The sequence below is a fragment of the Manis javanica genome, chromosome 12 (assembly GCF_040802235.1).
Source record: "Manis javanica isolate MJ-LG chromosome 12, MJ_LKY, whole genome shotgun sequence".
Taxonomy (NCBI): domain Eukaryota; kingdom Metazoa; phylum Chordata; class Mammalia; order Pholidota; family Manidae; genus Manis; species Manis javanica.
In genome coordinates, this window is record NC_133167.1 from 52,384,999 (window position 1) to 52,408,387 (window position 23,389).

General features: G+C 35.3%; 2 protein-coding genes across 3 annotated transcripts in view; one reads left to right on the plus strand and one right to left on the minus strand.

The window, feature by feature from the left end:
• Positions 1 to 17,363, minus strand: part of ITPRID2 (ITPR interacting domain containing 2) — a 42,662-nt gene extending 25,299 nt beyond the window's left edge. The window contains exons 1-9 of one of the 2 annotated variants that reach the window (XM_017660171.3): positions 17,015 to 17,363; positions 16,643 to 16,688; positions 13,684 to 13,733; positions 12,759 to 12,815; positions 10,495 to 10,534; positions 10,310 to 10,408; positions 8,882 to 9,090; positions 7,342 to 8,042; positions 670 to 742 (exon numbers count right to left, since the gene is read on the minus strand). In XM_017660171.3, coding sequence (XP_017515660.3) covers positions 670 to 742; positions 7,342 to 8,042; positions 8,882 to 9,090; positions 10,310 to 10,408; positions 10,495 to 10,534; positions 12,759 to 12,815; positions 13,684 to 13,733; positions 16,643 to 16,688; positions 17,015 to 17,225 — 1,486 coding nt within the window. In that variant the 5' untranslated portion in view covers positions 17,226 to 17,363. The remainder of the gene's footprint in view (positions 1 to 669; positions 743 to 7,341; positions 8,043 to 8,881; positions 9,091 to 10,309; positions 10,409 to 10,494; positions 10,535 to 12,758; positions 12,816 to 13,683; positions 13,734 to 16,642; positions 16,689 to 17,014) is intronic. The other variant, XM_017660173.3, reaches the window with a different exon arrangement.
• On the plus strand, positions 17,224 to 22,792 carry LOC108397009 (uncharacterized). Its single transcript, XM_073219270.1, has 4 exons — positions 17,224 to 17,680; positions 20,502 to 20,566; positions 21,880 to 21,958; positions 22,671 to 22,792. Exons 1-4 carry the CDS (start codon positions 17,224 to 17,226, stop codon positions 22,748 to 22,750), a joined length of 681 nt encoding a protein of 226 aa, XP_073075371.1. The 3' UTR covers positions 22,751 to 22,792.
• Positions 22,793 to 23,389: the final 597 nt, after the last annotated feature.

Below are 23,389 nucleotides of genomic sequence, written 5' to 3' on the forward strand. Positions count from 1 at the left end.
ATAAACAGTCCTACCTTCAGTGGTCATTTTAACTTCTTTACTGCCTCTCTCTCCTTTTCTCTCAGTCTCTAAAACTTGTGACTTTACAGATCAATAACACTTTTTTTTTCTTGTTGCAAATTAAAAGTGAATAGATGATTCAAAGGATCTTTGGTCAATAATTAATAATTCAAGAGAAGAACTATATCTCCTGCCACTCACCTTTGATCCATAGTTTAAATTGAACTAGCTTACTGCTGAGAAATTGGTATTGTTTGCCAGAGGCATATTCATGTATTATACCTAGGAACCATATTTAAACATTGAAAACCTAGGAGTGGATAATACAAGTATGTATTTCAAACATAGCCATATAAAAAGTAGGCCTGAATCCATTGCTCAATCATTTCCCATCTAGCCCTTACGCAAAACTGAAAAATATTTAGAGTACACAGAATTGAATAATGACATCATTACAGGATAAACAAACTAAAATTACTTTATGAGCACAAAAGCCTTCAGGAAGATAGAAAAAAATCTATAACCTAACCATCATGTAGTTGCCTACCTGCTTTCTTAATCTTTTTACACTTGTAAGTACTACAAATACTAATACATAAAACCACTTTCCAAATCACTGGTGACACTTTGGTAATGTGCTTGGGAACTAGTAGATATTGGTCTACTTACCTCGCTTTGACTTGGTAAGACCTAGCTGGTAAGCGGCTGGAACATGAGGAGCTTCACCCTCCGTACTTTGAACCTAAAGAGTTTTTAGTTAAAACTTGAAAAATCTTTGCCAAAGAATACGTCTTGACGCTCATTTACTAATCAACCTAACTAAAAGGGTATTAATGCATTATATAGGCAAATATTGCAAGACATCTCAAAATTGTCAGAATGCCCCAAATCTCAATTTTATGATCTATTTTCCACTTAACAGCAGGGCTGCAAGTTTATAGCTGGCAAAGAAAAATGACTGCATGTAAAAACTACTTCATTAAAAAAAAGTTGCTATTAAATGAAAAATAGATCCATAGGAAAACATTCTTCTCTAAACTTTAAACTTCAAAGTGTAAGGTCAATCCTAGGAGAAATGCTAACACACTCACAGGAGCAAACCATGTGTGACACACAGTTGAAGCAATTACAAGTCTTCCATCTTTGAAAAATGGTACATTGTGCTCCCATTACAAAATATTATACAATCCCACACATTTTCAGGTATCAAAAACTGCCCGTGTGTAAGACTGTTTTGTTCTAAGATAACTGTTAAGACACAACTTGGAAGTTGTAAGCAGAAAAGCTGGTTTCATTACAGAACTAAAATGTTGAAAGATCTTAACCATAAATCCTCTGAAAATAAGTTCACAAGGAATCAAACAAATAAAAGCTGTCTTTTTCCCTCAGCTGCACAACTACATAAATTAGTAATTTTGAGATTCTTTATTATCACACCAAAGGCCCCAAACTCTTCTCTAACATAATGAACTCTATAAACATTTGCAGGGAGTGGATGGGATACTACTCCCAACACTCTACCCTGTAATGACTGTACTTAAAATAACTAACAACATCCAAGTAAAGTGGGCAAACTAGTCCAAACATGGATTTTCAACCTTGAACAAATCAGAGAGCAAACAGCAGATTTTTGGTAAAAACCTGGTAGTTTTGAGCTATGAATACAATAAAAAATAAATATTCCATAGAAGAAGAGTGAATGACCAACATGAAAAAAAGCCCACAGGTTAAAGTTATTACTACCCAGTTTAAAAATTGACCTGATGGTGATGTTCTACACAGTTCCATGAATCCAAGTTTGCAAGTCTTTTGAAAACTGAAAGCACACTGGTCATTTAAAATCATCACCTATTAATCAGGTATAAAATAGTTTCTACTATTCTTCGTTATTACTGAAAAATTATAATGTATTCTTCAAAGCAGCAGACATAAATTCAACAGGAAAACCATTGTTCTGTGTGCAAGGAAACAAAATGAACTTCTTTTATATTCAACAAAAGCTCTATTATTAGTCTCTATTCAGGCTTGGCCTAATTCAAAGTTTTCTGTAAAGTAAATATCAAACATACCAAAAAAGTGGGACAGAAAGCTTAGGCACAATGTTATGATATACTAAATTATACTCTCTCATTTTTAAATGGAGATTTATCACATATTCTATTCCTTGGAGTTATACTGTAAGTCACAAAATAACATGACTTAAATGAAAATGTATTCTCATATACTAGTCTTCAAGATGCTACTCTATAGGGAGGAGTCAAAGAGGACTCCAAGATTTTTACTCTGAGCAAACAAAAATGAAGTTGCCATTTACTGCCTTAAGGAGGGCTGTACGAAGTTCAAGTTTTAGAGGAGAGATTAAGAGTTTGGTTTTGCTTAGACACAGAGAACAGACTGGTGGTTGCCATCGGGGAGGAGGGTGAGGGAACAGGTGAAGGGGAGAAACATTAGTGAGAATGCCTGGTATCTTAATCTGGGCAATGGTTACACGAGTATATACACATGTCAGAATTCATTGACCTGTATGCTAATATTTGTGGATTTTATTGTATGTACCTGAATATAAGAAAATGTAGAGTTTGGTTTTGTACTTAAAAAAAGATGCTACTCTATAGCAAAAAAAAAAACCCCTGCTCCTTCCATCCATTATTACAAATTACAATTGCAAGCTCTAATTAATTGAAAGGAAGGCTCTTTTTTTGCTGAGTCATAATTTACTAATAAAACTACTTAAGTCAGGATCCTTCTTCCCACTTACTTAGCAAAATCATCAATCACTTGTTGAAGACAGAAACAGACATGCTAGTGATAATGGTTGAATTTCATAGCTTATTATGTTTTAGTATTGGTCACAGTTATGGAAAGAAGAGCAGTCAAATTCAAGATGGGGTATATACACCACAGAAAATTATGAAACAACTTACATAGCAAGAGATCCTCTATTCAATGGTTTCAAATTCTCAGTAGGATTCCGGTCATTTGCTACAGGCTGTGCCTTTCATTAAATTAACTATAGCTAAATATTGGTAACTGAATTGAATGGATAATGGGTGGTCATTACACTATTTTTCTCTACTCTTTAGGGAAGTTAGAAAGTTTTCATAATAAAAATTACAAAAACAAAAAACCCATCAAATCAAAATGATAAAAACACTGGTCTCAGTATTTGGGGATTTAAAATTGTATGAAAGCAACTTTAGAGTAAACCACACATTGAGTTATTTCATTTTTAAATGTTTTAATAAAATAAAGACTATACTTTTTGAAATAAAAGTCCTGCTATGTTAGGTACATACTTTGTTTTTTTAAAATCTTATATTTATCTTGACTAAGATACATCTTCCAGGCACAATACTACTGCACTGTGTTCTACAGAGCAGCAGTTATGTGGAATGTCCTAACTCAAATAACCCTTCCTTTAAGGTTTAAAGAGACCTGTATAGCAGCTTTTTAAAAAAGAAAATTTAAAGAACTGGAGATTCATAAGTTATAATTTTTAATGACATCTCAAAAAATTTCAAAGGAAAGCATTATTTTTCCAAGTATGGGGCTGTGCATCAAGTGGCGTTCTTGCCCAGTATCTGACCCTATCAAGCATTCTGACTTTTATCAAGTCGTATGGTGTAGTCAATAGTAGCAGGTTTGTACAAAGTCCTGAATTCAAGTTTTAATCATGCTATTTACTGGTTCAGTGGCCTCAGATAACTATCTGAATTATCTGTGATAATTACCTCAGTTTTCTTAACTGAAAAATAATGACTGACACTCCTACCTCACAGGTCTTTAGGATGATCAAATGTGATTTTTAAGTATTTTGAAACAATGAAGTGGTAAAATTTATAACCACTCTCTCTGCTATCCTCCAGGCACTCCCTACACTGACACCCTTGATACTACCCTCCAATAAAGGCACTGATACCAGAGGAAATGGTACATCCCTCAGAAAGATGATGAAGGAACACTGTTGTCAAGTATATTGGGGAGGGGAGGGGGACGTTTCCTCATCTGCAAAGGGAGAAACCTGGAAAATGAATTGAAAAATCTCTTTCTGTGTGCTACTTTATGATTCTATTATTTACTGCAAATTTTCATCTTAAAAAAACCTGGCAAGTTGTACACATACACACACACACACACACACACACACACACACACAAGGTTTACTTTTCTACTGTCAGGTAAATATGTTTTTTAAAGAAGTTAATTAGGTCTTTCAGATAAATATCAAACAACAAAACTAAGTGGTTAACTGGGCTTTGAAATAACAGACATCAATGCATGTGTTATGTTAGAGTTCATATTCTAATGCAGACACAATATAACAGTTAAATTTGAGAGGCCAAAGGAACAGCTTAACTATCTGTCAAGTATCTCATTGATTTAGGATTAACTCAGGCCAATAAATAGAAAAGAATCCTGAAATTTAATGGCTAAAAATAAGCTGAGATACATTAGTGAAAACAAGTTTAAAACACAAAACTTCAGCAGCTTAAATAATTATGTGTATTTCCAATAATATCTATATTTGAATATAAGTACATTTATAGAGTTAGAAGACACAGAACAACCTATTTATAGCAACATACAGATAAAGGTTCTCCTTCCTCTAACATTTAAGTATGAGGAATTTTCTTTTATACCTAAAAGATGAACAATTGCTGATTGAGTAGGATCACTTTGGTTTAACTGTGAATCAGCATACTACTAATCTATAGCTCTAGAGAGTTATCATGATGTATTCATTCAAAATAAAGTATTTCAAGAAGAACACAAGAATTACCTAGGAAAGTCAGTAAGAATTAGAAAACTCAGGAGAAGGATTTTACAACTTTTAGACACACTGGAATGTTTTTAATAGTCTACAAAACATTTTTTATAAAGCAAACTTACTTTTAATTGGCCTTTTATTTTCTTTTTCTTAACGTAAGAAATTGTTACTTTCATTCTCAAAGGCCTAGGTCTGTCTTGCCATCTATGTAACTCTTTACATTTAAATTTTCTCTCTTTGCTCATGCTGACTGTCATATCTTACCTTCTGCCTCAGAGAAATTAAGCAGCTTCATGCACAGAGCCATGTCCGCAACATTTTCTCTTACACAAAGAAGGTGGCATTCAGTTAATCTGTTTGAGAACTGGTTTACTGAGAGGGAGAGGGAGGGAGTGTGCTCTATCTCACATTTATTCACTGTTATTACAGGAAGAAAGTTCCCAGTAGGAATCAAAACCTCAAGGGAAAGGAGTCCAAAAGAAAACAGTAACAACCTACTTTGAATGGGATCTAAAAGTTTGCTTCAGTTAAGATTGTTTTCTTCACTTGTCAATGATTCAAATCATGCTTGGGAGAAGAGGAAATTAAAGAAAAACATTATTTCCCTTTTTTATCCATTGTTCTACATGTTCTCTTAAGTTCCCAAAGGCATAAAAATAATTCTAGGAGGGTTTTATCCATGTTTTAAATATATCTAAAGAACAAGAATTCATTATCCTAAAAATTCCTCATATTTACAATGCAGCTATAGTTGACCACATACTCTTTTTTTCGAAAACAAAACTCTTCCATTATTCTTCAACCACTAATACCTGCTACCCTATACTTCAAGAAAATGATAATTTCAATGTCACACACATTACTTTCCTGATATTTCATTTATTAACTGCTTTTGCCAGTAGAGGGAGCCAAAAACAATCAGTCTACCATTAAATATTAACTTGCCACCAAGGTGCATCTAACTAGCCATTTTTTCTGAAGTTTTAAAGACCTTTTGTGTATACTACCAAGAAAATTTTTTCAAATTATATCTTAGGATTTATGAATTCTAGAAATTAAAAAGCAACATAATCAGAATGTCTTCTCATCTGAGTCACTGATCTAACATAAATCTGCTTAAATTTTTATACTCTATTATATTAAAACAAGGAAATTCTTATCTAATTGTCATAGAAGAGGGGGAAGAAAAGAAGTTACACTTGAAAGGTAGAACAAGTTAGATCAAAACATAGTCAAAAAGGAATCAAATAGTAAAATAGAAAAAAGGAATTTTAATTAAAGCAGTCATAATTTCCTAGACTCATTATGAGAAATAAATTATATTAGGAATAAAATAGGATAAATATTAAAACATATAGAGAAATAAGGGAAAAGGAAGTTTACAAACACTGTAAAATATTTCAAAGATTTGCTCCTGCTCCTTTTATTTCACTTTTTAGTTAGAAGTATTAAAAGATACATTCAAAGATGAAGAAACAGTAAATAGCTGTAACAGGAATCAAATTTTGCAATAAATGAAAAATCTTCACTAATGTGAGATACATATTCAGCTAAGTGGATATTTGTGAGGAAAATTAATTTATCCTGTTTTCTAATTCCCTAAAATAAAGGCATGTGATTCTTAAAACTATTGGGAGCTATTATTACTAAAACTATTTTGTAACAAATTTAAAAAAGAATTGCACACTATATAATTAATAGCCACAACTCCTCAGAAGTACATATATGCCTCAGTTTCCTCACATGCAAAATGAGACTACCACTGCCTGCCTCACAGACTGAGAGAGAAAAGTACATCAAGAGCCTGGTTACAAGGTCTGCCACAAGACAGATGCTTGATAAACTTCTGTTTCCTACCCCAAGCTATATAGTTCCAATGCATAAATATCAGTTCTATTTAAAAGCAGTTTTAGCTGAACTTCATCAAAATAAATCTCTTTTATCTTATCCAATTCAAAGTTTGTGTACACACAGGAATATCACTAGGTAATAATAAAAAGTAACCCAATGCTGGTCTTCTGGGCTTGCAGCAATTCTATGCAGTGGCCTTTCAACTCTTCTTCCTTAAGGTTTCCTACCATCCCCTTCAAGAACATAGTATATTCATGTTCTTTCCAGTCCCATGCCAAAACCTGTTTTCAAAGCCTCCTTCACTTACCCTTTCCACTGAGATACTTTAAGAACAGCTTGCCTAAAGGCACATAACAATTCAGTGGCAGTGACAGAACTCAAACCCATTTGACTTTAGAATCTGTATTTTTAATTATTAGGAATATTGACTTAAATTTGAATATTCTCTTAGGGCTTTCTCAGGACATCAAAACTGGGTTAAAGTTTCTATCAGCAGATGACAGCTCTAGAGGAGCTGATGAACTGTCCCATTACCTTGACAAGGGATAGTCCTACGACCACTTCTTGCTTTGTGAAACAGAACAAAAAATCTAGGAAGTCAAAATTAGGATGATCTTTTTCTAGTAGAAATCTATTAGCCATCTTTCATTTTATAAACATTTTCTGGCACTTTACTTTCCTAATTTACTCTTTGCAACAGGTCTTAGTAATTTTTCACCTACCTCTTCCATTTCAAAGGAGTCCTTCTGCTGTGCCATTATATTTCTTATGGATGGGAGCGTCAGTGGTGCACATGGCTCTTTTTCAGGTGTGGACATATGGACACTTTTCAGCTCGTTGCTATTTTCCAGCTCACAGGGTCTGGACATGTTGAAATCACTACCTAAATCAGATTCTGTAATACCAGATTTCTTACCCAGTTTATTCTCATGACTTCGAGTTTCTTTACCTTGCTCACTTTCAGTTTCTTGGTTAAAACTACTGTTTGCTTTATCAAAAAGTCTATCAATGTCAGCATTCTCTGGAACAACTGCTGAACTACCTGGTACTTCTTCTTTAACTGTAGCCAACATGGAAGATGACTCTTTCTTCTTTACACTTTTTTGAGACTTTTGATCATTTTTATTGCCACTTTCTTCGATCACTGAAACATTCAGAATCTTTCCTTTTTCAGTTGCTGGGGACGGGCTACTACCTTCTCCTTTCTCTGTTTTATCAACACATAAATTTAGTTTTGACAGTGTTTTCATTAAACGATTTGCAGTGTTACTTCGGGTTAAAGGTGGAGGTGTGTCTGTCTCCTTGTTAGAGGTCACTGAGGACATACTTCCAATTCTCTGCAGGGGAGTCCCAGACACTTGGGAATATAAAGAAGAAAATGCATTGGCCACAGTAGTAAGCACTTCAATTTGACGAAATCGGCCTACAAAAGGAAAATATTAAATTATATACATTTTGCTTATATATGTGTATATGCACACACACACACACACATTAAACTATTACCCTTGTTCAGAATTCCACAAACTATTTAGAGCACTAAAATCATGAAACCAGACTTTTTTCCTTTTCTAACCCTTAAAATTCCTCTGCATTTACTGGGGAAGAAGATTTTTCACTTATCTAAGCACTATAATTTACATTTTAAAAAACCAGAAAAGAAGCATACAGCATGACAACACTGAACAAAAGAGAAAAGACTAGCTATTGACCTTCAGCTGTGATTTTGTTTTTAGGTCTTTGGACTCTGCTAAGAATTTAAATGTTCATTGAAGAAAATGTACTTAAGTATGTATTATATACCTAATTTGTGGGAGGAGTAGATTATAGATCTTGCTGATTCAAGAAACAACTACGGACCCCATTTTTGGAACTTTGGTCAACACAGAAAAACAAGTAAAGATATAATATGAATACAAATGATCAAATCAGCCATGCTATTTTATATTTATAGAAAAGTGCCTAAAATGGACTGACCTCATTTGACAGTAAAAATGCTCCTCCCCTACTTCTTTCCCTTTCGACCAAAAGCAATCTGGAGGTAAGTTTAAGTATAATGTTCTATAAATCAGTAGAATAGGAAGCACAGGGAAGAACAGAATAATAAAAATTCAGAATAAAACAGCTATTAGGTTAAACAACTTCAATAATTAAATTTCCAATGCTATTCCTAGAAATTAGTAGAGTTTTAAAAAATAAGAACATTTTTCTGTGGATACTATACAATTTTAAAAATAATATACTAACATTTAAAAACCTTACTTGTTAAAGCATAATTTGGGTTTTCTACTTCCATCCGTTGCATCTGAGCACTCAAAAATACTTTAATATCTATCCCTCTGGCAAATGATGATGAATTAAAAAATCTGGAGGGGATTTTAGAAGCAATATCTGGTTCATCTCGTCCAAATCCAAGATTATAAAGAATTTCTTCAGGATCTTCCTCATAAAGTTCCAACAACTCTGAAACACTACAAAAAATTAAAATAAAAATCAAGATATGAAAAAAGTTTATAGTCCACATCACATTATAAATGAATTCATATTCTTGCTTTCCTGTGATAAAATCTTTTTTCTGCAGCTTCTGCTCTTTAAATCATTATTTACTTCAGCATGTTTATATACTGTGTACTAAATGTGATACTTAACCCTTATAAGGGGTCCATTTGCTAAAGCTGTTAGTATTTGGCGAAAGAGCCAACCACTAAGACATATAGTAAGAGAATCTCTAAGTGATTTCTCACCTTATTTTTTTTGTCATTTTAGAGTCCCAGTAAAGCAGCTAAAATAATTAGATAACTGGTGAGGGAGAATGAGGAATAGATTAAGGAAGAAATGAAAAAGGAAAATACACTAGAAAGTTGGTAGAACTTTGGTACCAAGGAACATTCCACAGAACGTGAGCTTCTCTGCTATTTTACCAGTCCTAGCAGAGGCAGTAAAGGTAAATAGCCTGATCTCAGAAAAGTGAGGAAGAGTCTACTTTGCACCTTTCTCCACTCCCACTCAGAAAGTGGGAGGAGTAAGGTAAGGAGAAATGGGCTACACAAAGGCATTTTCTTGCTCTAATTCTACCAGAAATTAAACATTTATTGTCCCTGTCTCATATAGGTGATCATGCAAGCTTTTTGAGACTCACTGAGGAATATAGGAATGTTAGAGATGGAACCTGAACAGAAGGAATTATCAATGTTTCAAAGAAAATGCTCAGATTCCAATATAATAATCTATGTAACATTTTAAACTGGTTCCACAGGCACATGTATCTACTTACTGTAATATATAGTTTAAATGTGTTTGATTAAATATGTTAAAATAAACCAATGCTTAAATATCAAGTTTTAAATTGGAAAGTTTTTTTTTTCTGATTTTTATGTCAAAGTACCTCAAGACCCTAAAAGGAATGGAGACTTTTGGAAGTAGAAGTTGTTCCACTATGGCATTCCTCTTTCAAGTTGTTGCTAGGCCACAAAATATTCATTAATGGATTCTAGCAGCATTACATACATACTTGTTACTTTCTATTTAATCTTAAATTTTTAAAGAAAAGCTCCTATCAGTTATGCTGATCCATGAAACACTTTGGATTCCTTTGATTTCATACTACCAAGCCAAATCCAAGACTTAAAAAGTATTGAGTAGGTCATCAATAACACTATGTAATTATAGCATAATTCCAAAGTAAGTTACCTTGAGACTGTCCCACTACTCTTCCCAGATCCAGTGGAATTCATACTTCTCCCTTTCTGATGAAACTGTAGTCTTCTCTCTTTGGCCAACATATTATTGCTATAAACAAAATCACGTTATATAAAACCTTATTTTCATAAGTGTTCTATATTTTCAAAAGGAATAGAACAAAAACAGCTACCTACCAGTTTTCGATTTGTGCATCAGTGTCATGGAGTTGATTGGCTTCAGATGAAAAGAATAAATGCGGAGCACGGCTGTTAGTATGACAGTAACTTTTATGACACAATCACCAAGAAAGCAAATCAGCCACAATATTATAGCTGAATGTCTAATATGCCAAATTCTTGTCTTGGTTCATTAAATCTGCAGAATTACGAGTACTACACAGACTGATAAAAAACAAAACCTATAGCTTGGGTGTTTTGTTTTTGTTAGCACTGTGAAAGTACCTACACTTCAACTGAATGTTTAAAACAAAAAGTCATAAAGATAACCAATTAAATTTATTTATGAGTTTAGAAATAAGAAGAAAATAAATGGCACATGTGGTTCTAGTTATTAAATTTAAAAGGTGTTAAACAATAACAAGAGCAAAAACATGATAGCATTAAGGAAGCATGGCAATAGTATACATCAATTTCTAATGAGATTTTTTTAAGGTTGAAAATTTACTCGAGTTACAACCTATTTTTTCATTCATGTACTTTGAAAATTGCTACTCATTTCAACTTAAGTTTCCGTTTAAAAATTGCCTTTCAACTTTATCGTACTTACAAATTCTACAGATAAATATTGTTAATGTCAAGTTTAGAGTGAGTTAAATTTACTCTATTTTCAGTCAAAGATATTACAAACATTTCTATTTCACCATACCAATTTTTTTCATTTCTGATCTGCAAAGTCATGACAATTTCTTATGTTTCTTTGTACATCCACCAAAAACTTGCCTAACACATAGCACCCAGTAAATATTTACTGAATGAATGAAAATAATCATGACATAATTTTCAGTAAAATAGCATAACAAATCCACTCTTCTCTGGGACTCCCTTTTAGGTTATGCTTCCAATAAAATCATTCAGTGTCAATGAACAGAGCACAGAGGACTTTTAGGGCAGTGAAACTACCTTATATGATATCATAATGATGGATACATGTCATTATACATTTCCCAAACAGAATGTACAAGACCAAGATTAAACCTCAATGTGAACTATGGGCTTTGGGGTAATCGTGATGCCTCACTGTAGATGCATCAACTGTAACTAATGCACCATTCTGGTGGGGGATATTGATAATAGGGGAGGCTACGCATACATAGGGGCAAGGAGTACAAGTGAAATCCTTTTACCTTCCCCTCAATTTTTCTGGGAACCTAAATTCTAAACAAATAAAGTATTAAAAAAAAATTCTGTATTATGAAACTACTAAAGCAAATATCAAAAGTGCTATTTAGAGTAATACTGAAATACATTTTAATAAGGGTTGACAACATGTTCAATTATATTGACTGGGAAGCAATACATGCAAGTTCTTCATACAATTTATTCCTTGAAAGCATATTAACAGAATAAAATCTAATATATTCATATATTCTAGAGTTTTCAATGTTATAAGGTTCTAAGTAAGTAATAAGTAATCTAAATTCAGACTGAAAACAGCAGAAGATCAAGGATATCAAATTCAGTGGATAAATTAACTATTCAAACACTTAAAATTTAATAAGATTAAATGGAACCCTTTTATTTTTATAAAAAGCACACATTAACAAACCAACTGCATAGCTACCAAGAATCTTAAAATACCAGTGAAATAATAAAATAATAAAAAATCATAAATTTCACATTGTGGAAAGCATTATGAATCCACAGGAAAGGATGACATAACCTGTGCAAATTTAAACACAGCACAATACACTTTTAAAATGCTTATGCAGTCTACAATAGACATCAGCATAATAACTTTGAATTAAATTCTAGTAACTATTTTCTATTTGCCCTTTAATGTTCTAAAAATCTAGAAAAAGAGGAAGGAGGAAAGACAGGAGACACCTGAATGCAAGGAGAAAGACAAACTGCAGCTATAAGTCTGACACCAAGGCTACCTCATACTAAAAAATAAGCTTCATTTAGTTTTCTCAATATTTAAGCATCCTTCCTTCCATGGGACAATTCTCTCAGTTATATCACTATTGTTTGTCCCCCAAAGAGTTCCTTTAAGCACGTAAGTCCAAGGAACACATATAAACATATCACAATGGTTTTCAGAGCAGTTCCTACAAGTACCCTACAGGTTCTGACAAGGTTATTAACATAAAAAAGGTTCTGTAAAATGTGTCTGAGCCATTTTTAGGATCTTTAAATTTAGCTTTGAGAATTGTAAACCTGAAGCCACTTGACTTTGAATTTTAAAACCATATGAACCATTCTTCCACACACATAGGTACCTTCAGCTCCCAATGACAAATCATCTTCAAAACTTCCTCCATTTCTCACAAGCACACCTGAAAGAAACATTCTAAGATTCATCCTGGTGTTCTGTTCTTCCTGACCACCATATAAAATCACTGTTTTAGTTGAAACAAATTGACCAAGCAAAATAAGGCAGAGTAAAGTGTTTCAGACCTGAATGTACTCGTGAATTATCCTGATTACATAATTTCAAGAAGCATGTATAAGCTTTTGCTTTATTTTAAAGAAACCATGATTTGCAGCCAAGTTGTTAGAAGCCCCGATCTACATACAGGCTATCTTATACTTACTATGCTTCTGAAGATATTCAATCAGATAACATCTTACCCAAGAGTTTCATGCAAAAATCAGATCCCAGAGCAAGCACTCCTTTTACTCCCCCTATTTTAAGTAAGGAGCTCAAGCTAGATTTTCTTTACTATAAACATTTTTATATGCTTTGCCACTAGCTGCATATTCTTGTTGCACTTTGAACTTTGGAATGCTGTTGTGCACAGGTGGTAAAATTTCAGGTGTGGCAATTTCATTTAATGTAAGCAAAGAAATGCTGCACTCAAGCTGACCTAGTTCACTCAATATATACTTCCCGTATGTTTACATATATTTCTATACTTGATTAGTCTTTATAATACCTAACTGGACAATAAAAATATGAGTTTTACATTGTAGAAAGGTTTGTTAATTTGCTTAAACTATCCATTGCTTATGATTTCTGACAAGATTCGTCCCTTTTGGCTTTTATTTCAGAACTGCATACTTTGTATATACAAACATCACTTTTATAATACATATATATATTATAGTCTTACTCAGAGGACAAATACATCTACAGTCTCAGAGGACAAATAAAGTAGGACCATCATAAAGAATGTAAGATTTAGAAAGGCAACTTTCTCTTACCCTTGAGTGTATTACTGCTTTGCTCATCCAGTGAGGCTCCCAAAGGGGTACTGAAATCACATAAACATATAAACTTTAGTCTTGTTGTCTGGAGGGCTGTCACTGCACAACCTTATACTTAAAATGTTATAGCTAAGCAAGCTTCTAATCAGTTTAACTCTCCTCCAAAAATACACCAGGAATGCGAGTGGATTACATAAGTAATATCCTACTAAGCAAATACCAATCATCAAGTCATTTCACCAGAAATGATTTAATCACATGTCTGATCTGCCAGCAACTAAGAGGAAGAATTGTAATTACAAAGATAGGAACTGGCATTTTCTTACAGAAACAGAGAAAGAAAAGCAGAATGACAATAGGCATTAAGAAAATGTCTGCTCCCCTCAATCTCTTCCCTAGAAACAGGTAACAGAATTAATAGAAAACAATCTTTACATTAATAAAATTAAAAAGTCAGAGTCTAGTTAGAAATAAGGCTCAACAGTTTTCTTAAACCTCATTTGTTAAATCACTAGCATTTCAGAGCACCACTCAGCACCTCCCTTACCCCAACTACTATCTTTTTTGGTATAAATTGAAAAGCTTAAGATTTACCTCTGCCTTTAAATTAAAAATATATATATTGTTCATTTAACTCTGAAAATAAAATCACTAAAAACTCAATTTGAAAATCAACCTTAAGAACTAACCATTCCTAAAGGTCTTTCAATTCTTGTAGTTCAAACACAGATAACTTAGAAATCTTTATTTAAGCAAAAAAATGTTTTCCACTTCTTTCTCAAAACTAAGTTAATACTTAGAAACAGACTTTTATTTTGAAAGTTCTATTGTGATAGAAACCTTTCATCATGTTACAAATTCACATCCAAAATGGGATCATGACAATATCAGTTTCAAAGAAATACTGAAATATGAATTAAATGTTAAACTTTCTGCAAGCAAATATGTAAGAAATGGCAGTTCTTTGAAAATTAGTGCTTTTGAAATGTAAAAAAACCACAAGCCACTACCATAAAATATTAATAAAACCTTTGAGATACTTTTGCATACATTTTAATAAAACTCTAATTTATGCCTTTAAAAAGCCCTTCTTCCCTGACGGCTGTTTTTTAGTAACAACAAAACACTGAATTACTCCTGAAGATGTCTCTACTGGTTTGTGCACTTCCAAAAAATGGCAAAGAAGCAGAATTCAACTAGCATTCTCCTTCAAAAACAAGTCTCTAGCTCTTATAAGTGCTCTTTTCCAAATTCTATCAAAAACTATCCCTTCTTAGATGCTAATTCAAGCAATTTGTCTCCACTTAGGCAAAAAAATGATTATCAAAATAAAGACTCCTTTTACGTAAAGACAACATAGTATCTTTTTTCAGGATATGGACAGCAGTAAGAAAAAAATATTTGAGAATATATAGAGCAAAAATGCTGTCTTCAGATCATTTGTACATAATTATATACAGAGTAGATACATGCCCAACTCTGGGAAGATCCTAAATTGTTATAGGAAAAAAAATAGTTGCATATATCCTAGCAGTGAAATAAATCTGTGATAACACAGTAAACATTAAAAGGCTATTCCTTCTAGCTTTCCCTGGTACAATGAATGCCCCTTTTGTACAGAATAGGTGCAACTGTAGGGAACAAGAAGGGATCCTATGAAGGAAACCTATGAAGGAAAGAGCCACAGTCTATAGAATCTGCCTGCTTAAATCAAGATTAGCAACAAAATTTCTGGAAATTTCAGAGATGATGTGCCTGGTGAATGATAATGTTACCCTACTACATTTATCTCAAAAGATGCACTTACTCACTGTGTATTTGTTATGCTCTCTTAAACAATTTAACTCCTATACATCACACAACACAATGCAATTCTTTTGCTCTTAAACCTTTTTTTGTTCATCTTTAGAAGAACGTCCATATATTTCATCCTGTCTCAAAGGGTGTATGACACTCCCAATAAAGGTTAAGATCTGTAGTGAAGAGTGTTTGGTAAGGCTCTGGGCAATTCATCAAAACAGGACATCAATAGATTAGTGAGCAGAATTTTATGTGTGTTTCGGGAAGAAAAATAAACTGGCACATAATGAGAATCCCTACTCCTTCCCCCAAAAAACTTTCCTAACTCTGGTACCTTAACAAAAGATTACAAGGAGAAGCCGAAATTGAGATGACAAATATATGCGCAGAAGCAAGCACCTTAACAAAAGCTAAAAAGCAACATTCTTTGTACAAGATTTTACATGTAGCAAAAAAAAATAGAAAAAAATTAAGTACAAAACAAGCATATTTTATTGTAAGATTTACTTGCAATATGATTCATCTCCTCTGTACTTTATAAAACATATTTGTACCAGTTGCAGAGCATGTAATTAAACAGATATATGCAGTATGGATGCCTGCAAAGCTCTATTTCCCTTCTGTGAATTCCAGTGCCATATGACAAATGCCCATACAAAAAGTACACTACATGAAAAGTTAGGTACTTTTACTAGCTCTCCAAACAAAATTAAGGCAAAAAGAAAATAAAATGAAAATCCAGTTAGTATAGTTAGTAAATTAAACTCATCTAAAACACATTTGAAAGGGAAATGATTTAATGCCAAATGGACAGATGTCAAAAAAAACAAAAAAAAATATTGCATGAAATGTGAAAATCCCTTCGAGTAAAAATAAGGCAAGCCTAACAACGTAACACAATTATGTTTTAAGTTTCTGATGCTAAACTAACATGCGCTGGAGCTGAAGTCTTAACCAATGCAAAATCAACAGTCACCAAATAGTCAGTGACCACCATTTCTAATCATTTAAAGGAAACCACCCGCCGGTTTCCATTCCGGTTTATAGCTTACAACAGCCATGGGACGCATAAGGACTGAGGCCCGGGTCCTCCGCTCCGGAGTCCCGTCTGCATGGACCTCCCTCCCGGACACGGGCGGCGAACGCGAGAACTCACCGGCAGTCCTTGAGCCATATCGCGATCTTCTCGTTAGGCACGTTTCCTGCAGGGCAAAGAGAGGGGTCAGCTTGTTAGCGACCTCAGGGGTACTCCGACGGCGGAGTCACCCTGGACATTCCCCTGGAGGAAAATCCACTGGGGGCAAAATGCAGCCCAAGCCACATGCCTGTGTCCTCCTGAAAGGAAACGAGATGGCACCAGGCCGTCTCTGCTGACACTGGAGACGCCTTGCGGGGCGCGCGCGTTTAAAGGTCGCAAGTGTCCCCTCTCCCCTGGGCCTACAAGCCCGGGAGGACCTTCCTGAACTCGCAGCAGGGGCCCAGGGGGCAGGGACTCCCCGCCCGCCAGCCCTTCCGCGGGCGCGCAGACCTCTCCCTGCGGCCGCTGGCAGCTTCTCGCCAGGGAGGTCCTCGTCGCCGTCCTCGTCCTCGTCCTGCGTCGCCGCTTCTGTGGACAGGTCCTCCGCCTCCGACGCTTGCCAGGAGCCGCGGCACTTGGCCCAGGCCTTCCTCCTGCGACTCGCCACTAGCCACTCCAGTTCCTCCTCCGCCTCCGCCGACGCCACCAGGGGCCAGTCCATGGCCGCCCGGAGGCTCCGCTGCCCCAGACGCAGTCTGCGTGAGACGCGGCGGCGGCGGCGGGGACCCCCGCCCCTGCGGTCAGCGCCCGGCCGGGCAGGGGGCCCCGGGGAGCGGGCGCGGGCGGAGGAGGCGGAGGCCGGGATGGGAGGGAGGGAGGGAGGGAAGGAAGGGGAGGGAGGGGGCGGAGGCCCGGCGCCTCACATGAAGCCGGCCGGCGCTGCGCGGGAGCGCGGGTGGCCCGAGCTTGCGCGGGTAGGCGCGGAGCGCCGGCGGCCCCACGCCCCGCCCCCAGCCCCGGCCTCGGCCTCCCGCCCCCGCCGGACGCGCCCCGGCCGGCCGGTCCGCCGCGTCTGCGCGCCCCTCCCTCGGCGGCGTCCCACGCCCCCTTCCGGCCAGAGCGCGCGGGGCGGGCGTGGTGTGGAGCCCGCGGCCCCCGCCCAGGACCCCAGGGCGAGTGAGTTTCGCGTGCGTCTTCGTTGGTAACCTTTTCTCGGCTTCTCTCACCCAAAAGCAGAGAAACTGGAAAGGCCAAGTCTCACTAAACGCTCTTCTCGCCACGTCAAAACAGTGTCTGCTTGGGGTCCAAAGAATTGTGTCCAGGGACTTGTAGATAAAGAGGAAAGAACGAGGCGCGTAATTGATATTTCTTGTCAAAATTGGGAAAGACCAAGCTTCGTGAAGCTCTACCTTCATGTTTGTTAAAGTTATTTATCATAGTTGTGTTATGTGTGAAAGTCAGTTGGGAAAGAATAATGTGGAAATTCCACATTGAAGTTGGACATAGGTGAAGGAAAATAGAGCAAGGAATGGAAGGCAGAATGTAGAAATATTTGCTTGGATTTTGGTGCTACAAGATGTTTCAAGAAACAGATGATGTCAAGGTTGGGAACTTTTAAAAATGAGTTGGAGCATTCCCTTTTGTTATTTTTAAAAATCTCATTAGCAGGAAGACTACATTATCCTATTCAAAATCAGTCACAAACTTCTGGTGGTTTAACAATACCTGCAAGTTATATCTAAAATCCAGTTTAACTTTCTGGAACCATCATAGTATTTTGGGCCTTATGTGTATTGCGAAATAAAAGGGGAACTGAAACAGTGTTACTAGTATCTCATTGGCTTGAAATTTCACTAATCTTTATTTTGAATCTTAAGGACCTCCTAACCTTAAAGAATTCCAGATAGCAAAACGTAGTTAACAGTTTCACAGCCCTCCAAAATAGGCCAGAGAAAGTGAGGAAGGTACCCAGAGAGCAGGCCCTGGAGGGTTGGTTAAAAGTCACAGAGAACGAAACGCACTGTTCTCCCCAGTTTCACTCAGGGCTTTAGAGGACCCAGTTTTACTCATCTGCTGTTCCCAGCAGTATGCTGCCGATTCTATGTTCTTGCCTCTCAATTCATTCCTGTTCTTTTTTTGTCCAATACCTTCACGATTTTTCAAGAATCAGGTGAGCCAGAATTTTTCCTAGACTACATCCTTCCACCACTACTGGTCACATCACTCCCACAGTTCCCTGATATACAACTGAATGTCTGTATCATTTATTTTGGGACTGAAATGTGCAGTATATAATATGACTGGCCTCTGAGGGTATGTATGACTTACCAGCCAGATTGCAAACTGTAAGAGAAAAAATATTATTCTATATTATTCTTGGACCCCTTATACTTTTAGTACAGTGCTGATCCAACAAGTGGCAATGAGTTTTCTTGAGGTAAATAATGCTTAATGTTCTTCAGAATGGACAGTCATATGGATGAAATACTTGTTTCTCTAAGTCCCATTATCTTTTCTTCAGTTTTGTTATTTAAATACTTTCAAACAACAAACTTTCGAGAATGGCAATAGTGAACCACATTTTATGTTTAAAAGCCAAACCACCAGAGTCAAATAATAAAGGGGAAATATGCCAGCAGGTAACATTACACTAACATTAAGCATTCAACATAATGTTGCATCTCTAATAGCACAATTTTATGTTTTCTTCTATGTGATAATGTTTAATGAAAAATGTTGAAGGGTAGAAATAACAGAGAAGGAAATCCTTGAAACAGTAAGCTGTTTTGAAAAGTTTGGGGTTTTAATTGAATTCTCAACTCTGAGATTTTAAAAATGCCCAAGGTGTTTCATTTATTCAGTAATGAATGCTATACCACACATGAGGAGAGTCTGGGTGTTTGCTTCTTCAAGGAATTTTTCAAATAAGTGCTATACAGTAGACCACTACAAATCCACATTGCAGAAGCTCTGCATAAAGAAGAATCACTGAGTTACTGATACTTACGAGATGGAGGAAGAAACAAATTTATATAAGATGTGGGTAATTCCACCCAGCAGGATGTAGTGGAAACAGTAATCAGACTGGAGTTTGAAATCTCTGTCTCCTCCTAGTTGTATGGCCTAAGGCAAGACATCTAATATCTTTGGACATCATGTTCCTCATTTGTGAAGTAGCAATCATGATAGCTACCTTCCTATGGGGACAAGATCCCGTGGAATAAAGTAGGTGCTCAGTAAAGCTACTGGCATTATTATACTGTAGAAGACAAAAAACAGTTAATTCCACCTGAGGGAATTATTCTCATACTAGTAAGTGACATCTATCTTCATGCTTATGCAGCTGAATTTTTTAAAAAGAATTTTTAAAAAAGAATTTTTAAAAAAGTAAATTCAAGCCAGCACAGAAAATATACTCTGGTTAAATTAGGCAGTTTTAAATGGAAAAACTGACATCAAAAGTGAAGCATTATGCTCAGTTTAATTCCTTTAGTTACTTTTTGCTTTTCCAGACCTTAACACATGCTTCAAAATTACAAAACAAGATTTACTGTTGGGTAAGCCAAGTTACAGTATTATTTCTTTAATAATATTTATGTAATCAGAATTTTTATTTTGTGTGTCATAATCTTAATAACTCAAAATCAACAGAAAGTGGTAGCATTAGTTCACCAGATTTTCACCCCTTATTAAGACAAGAGGGAAATGTAAGGTGTAGGGCAAGTAGAATTACAGATTAAAAAAACAGTAGCATTTTATGTTTCGATAGGATTTCCTGAAAAGAATTCTATGTGAAATAAATTTGGAAAACACTGCATATTATAACTTCACCTTCCCCCACCGCACTCCAGTCACAGAGAATGTTAAAAATTTGAGAAGTACACAAGTTTACTTTAAAAAATTTAGGTTAAAAAAACCTATTTAAACTAGTATTTCTAAAATTCATTTCAACATGAAATATTTTGTGCTCCCTCAGTAAAGCTATTAATATTTCCAGGGACACCTGGATTCCAGGATTCAACAAGTGGATTCTTCAAAAACTTTCAAAGATTTATTTACAAGGTAAATTCCTTTAAGTTGTTATTAAACATTAAATTGTTTCTGGTTATTCTGTATATTCTAAAGAAATAAAATTACATATTTGTGGTCTATAATTTAAACCTCTTACTTATTTTTTGGGTTTTCCCATATTAGCAAAAATTTAAGGATTATTATTACCAGTTCATTGTCCTCGTACATAAGCATTAATATAGCATAACAATCTATTTTGATTTCTCTTATTTTTCTCAAGTACATACCAGAAAGAGAAGCAGGTGTTAATACCACTGGAAGTTGGCCTTACAAATGATTTACATAATCTGGGAAAGTTTATATACTTTCTAATTTGTGGATGTTGAAGACTTGTCATTTAATCACTCATTTCACCACCATTCCCAGATCACAGTTTCTTCAGTTTGCCACATGATGCTAAATTTATTCTTTCCATGGTAAAACTTTGTAGACAGCTTGTTTTCTTTTTGGTGGCTTAATTCCCTGTTGTTTCTGAGAACAGGTAAGAACAGCTCATCTATTCTTCATCAACGAGTGAAGCAAGATTGTATAACAGAATAAGTTTTATTTGGTCTGTTTCATGAATTCATGAAACAACTCAAATGATATTTTGAAATCAAAATCATTATAACTGTACATAGTTACAAGAGGAAAGTCAAATATGAAGCCTTAATTCATCTGTGAAGCTATAATGCTAAAGTTTAGATCAGTCCTTTTTAAAATTTTCCTTTTCAATCCTGCTCTAAAATATTGCTTTTAAAGATCTCTGCCCTGACATTTTGAATCATAAAAGCTTTTGAGGAGCTATATCCATCATCAAATATTTGCTCAATCTATGCCACCTGATATTAAACATTTTTTCTGTAATATACAACAGGGGGATGTCATTATTGTATTTCCTAGTTTTAATACTGTCATATTCTGTGATCAATTTATTGATATACATTTTCTTCCTAATTTTAGTTCTAGCTCTTCTGTATATGATTATTTCCTATTTGAGTCCACTTAGGATATTTTAAAAAATTATTTTTCACTCTGCATATAGTTGGAATTATGTATTTACATATAAATCTCCTGTGTCACATCTTATGAGGGTCAGAAACAAGAGTTTGGAGAGTCAGAAAAAAAGACTACATGAATCATGAATTTAGTTACTACTGATTTATCTAATAGTAAAAGCTTTAAGTGGTACAGACCTCATAAACAGTTATTTAAAACACACACACACTCTCTCTTAATAATTCTGATATGTGCTTGAACCTAAATAAATATATAAACTGCACTGGCCTCTCCCACATTTCCCTTCTCTAATCTCCCTTCTGCAGCTCCTCCATGCCCATCTCAGAACAAACACAATCTGCATTCAGAACAGGACCGTTTGCAAGTTGAATGGAGTTATTTTGGGTGAGTCATTGAAAACACAGTACAAAACCTTTCCTCACAAGAAATGCATTTTTTAAATAAAGCCAAAGCGAACAAGGCTTGGCAAGTTGGAGGGTGGCCAAAATGGGGAGAGAGTAGGGTTTCTGCCAGATTCAAAATAGGATTCTGTTAAACAATTTCTGGCTATTCTTTACATTAAATTCTACCAATTTTCCCTTACCATCACTAATGAAAAAGTACCAGATTGAGCAGATAGAATGTCAAAACAAGGACACTCCATTTCAACCAGCACTCTGATGGTGAGCAGAGCCAGTAGATCTCTTTAGAGCTTAGCGACAGTTTCAAATACCACTTTTGGTCATTAATTCAGAAGCTATAAGATGGATCCACTTACTAATTTTTTTCTCCTGATCAGTTTTCACAAATCAATGATTAGGTAATTTTTAGAAAGTTGAATTTAAGATTTAGTATGCATAAATTTCATATGCAGTCGTTTAAAATTGCTTTTGAAAATGAGTGAAGTTCCATGATAGTTAATCAAACAAAGTATTAAAGGAAATAGAGCTATAGAGACAGAAAATAATAAGCTAGTTCCTAAGAAACTTTTAAAATTGAATTAAGTCCATACAATGGATTAATAAATTTTGGATATTTAACATACAGGTATTCAAGATTTATGAATCAGTGTAGATTGTTTATCTATAAAATATATTACTCACCCTTTATCCTGCAGAGAACCTTCTAGCAGAAATACAAGTGGTTACTCTTCCACAACTTGCTGCAAATCAGTTAAGGCTTACATCTCATGAATGAGGAGGAACCTAGAATCAACAAGGAGACATTCAACAAATAATGGTAATTCAGAACCCTTTTGTTAAAATTTTGATAGTCCCTGAAAGTCACCTTTAAACAGTTTGACCCAGCATGTTACTGTGTGCTACTGAATACCCCCTATAGGGGGCCCTACAGTTAGATTTATTCCCTGTTCACAAGAGTCTATTCCCAAACTGTGGGGACAAGCCAGGCATTACTAGATAAAATTATGCAAGTAATTCTCCTTGAACGACCTGCCAATTATCAGTTTCCACAAACCAGGGAGACAATTATTGGTTAAACAGAATGAAAATTCTCTGTTTGAAAGTTAATCTGACTATGGAAGCAGTAGGGTCGTAATAAACAAACACATATTTCCTGCTGCAGTTAAGAGCATAGCAAAGAATTGTTTTTGCACATTTGGGAAAATTTTTTTCCTTTTCTTGTATTTTACAGTTAAGCAGTTGTTTTTAAATTATAAGAGTTTATAACAGCCTTCAAAGTTTATCTTACTTAAGAATGATTTTATCACATTTAGTTGTATTTAAATATAATCTACAAGTAATCAAAAGCTAAAAGGACTAAATATCTATTGATAAGAACCTCAAACTAAGAACTTTCTGAAAATTTTGTTTCAAA

What these genes read in the sequence shown, in the direction of transcription:
- LOC108397009 (XM_073219270.1), top strand. Translation starts at nt 17,224, where the DNA reads ATGGCCGCCCGGAGGCTCCGCTGCCCCAGACGCAGTCTGCGTGAGACG. An exon ending in CGCCCAGGACCCCAGGGCGA is followed by an intron (nt 17,681 to 20,501) that starts GTGAGTTTCGCG and finishes TAATATTTCCAG; the next exon opens with GGACACCTGGATTCCAGGAT. An exon ending in GTTGAATGGAGTTATTTTGG is followed by an intron (nt 21,959 to 22,670) that starts GTGAGTCATTGA and finishes TTTATCCTGCAG; the next exon opens with AGAACCTTCTAGCAGAAATA.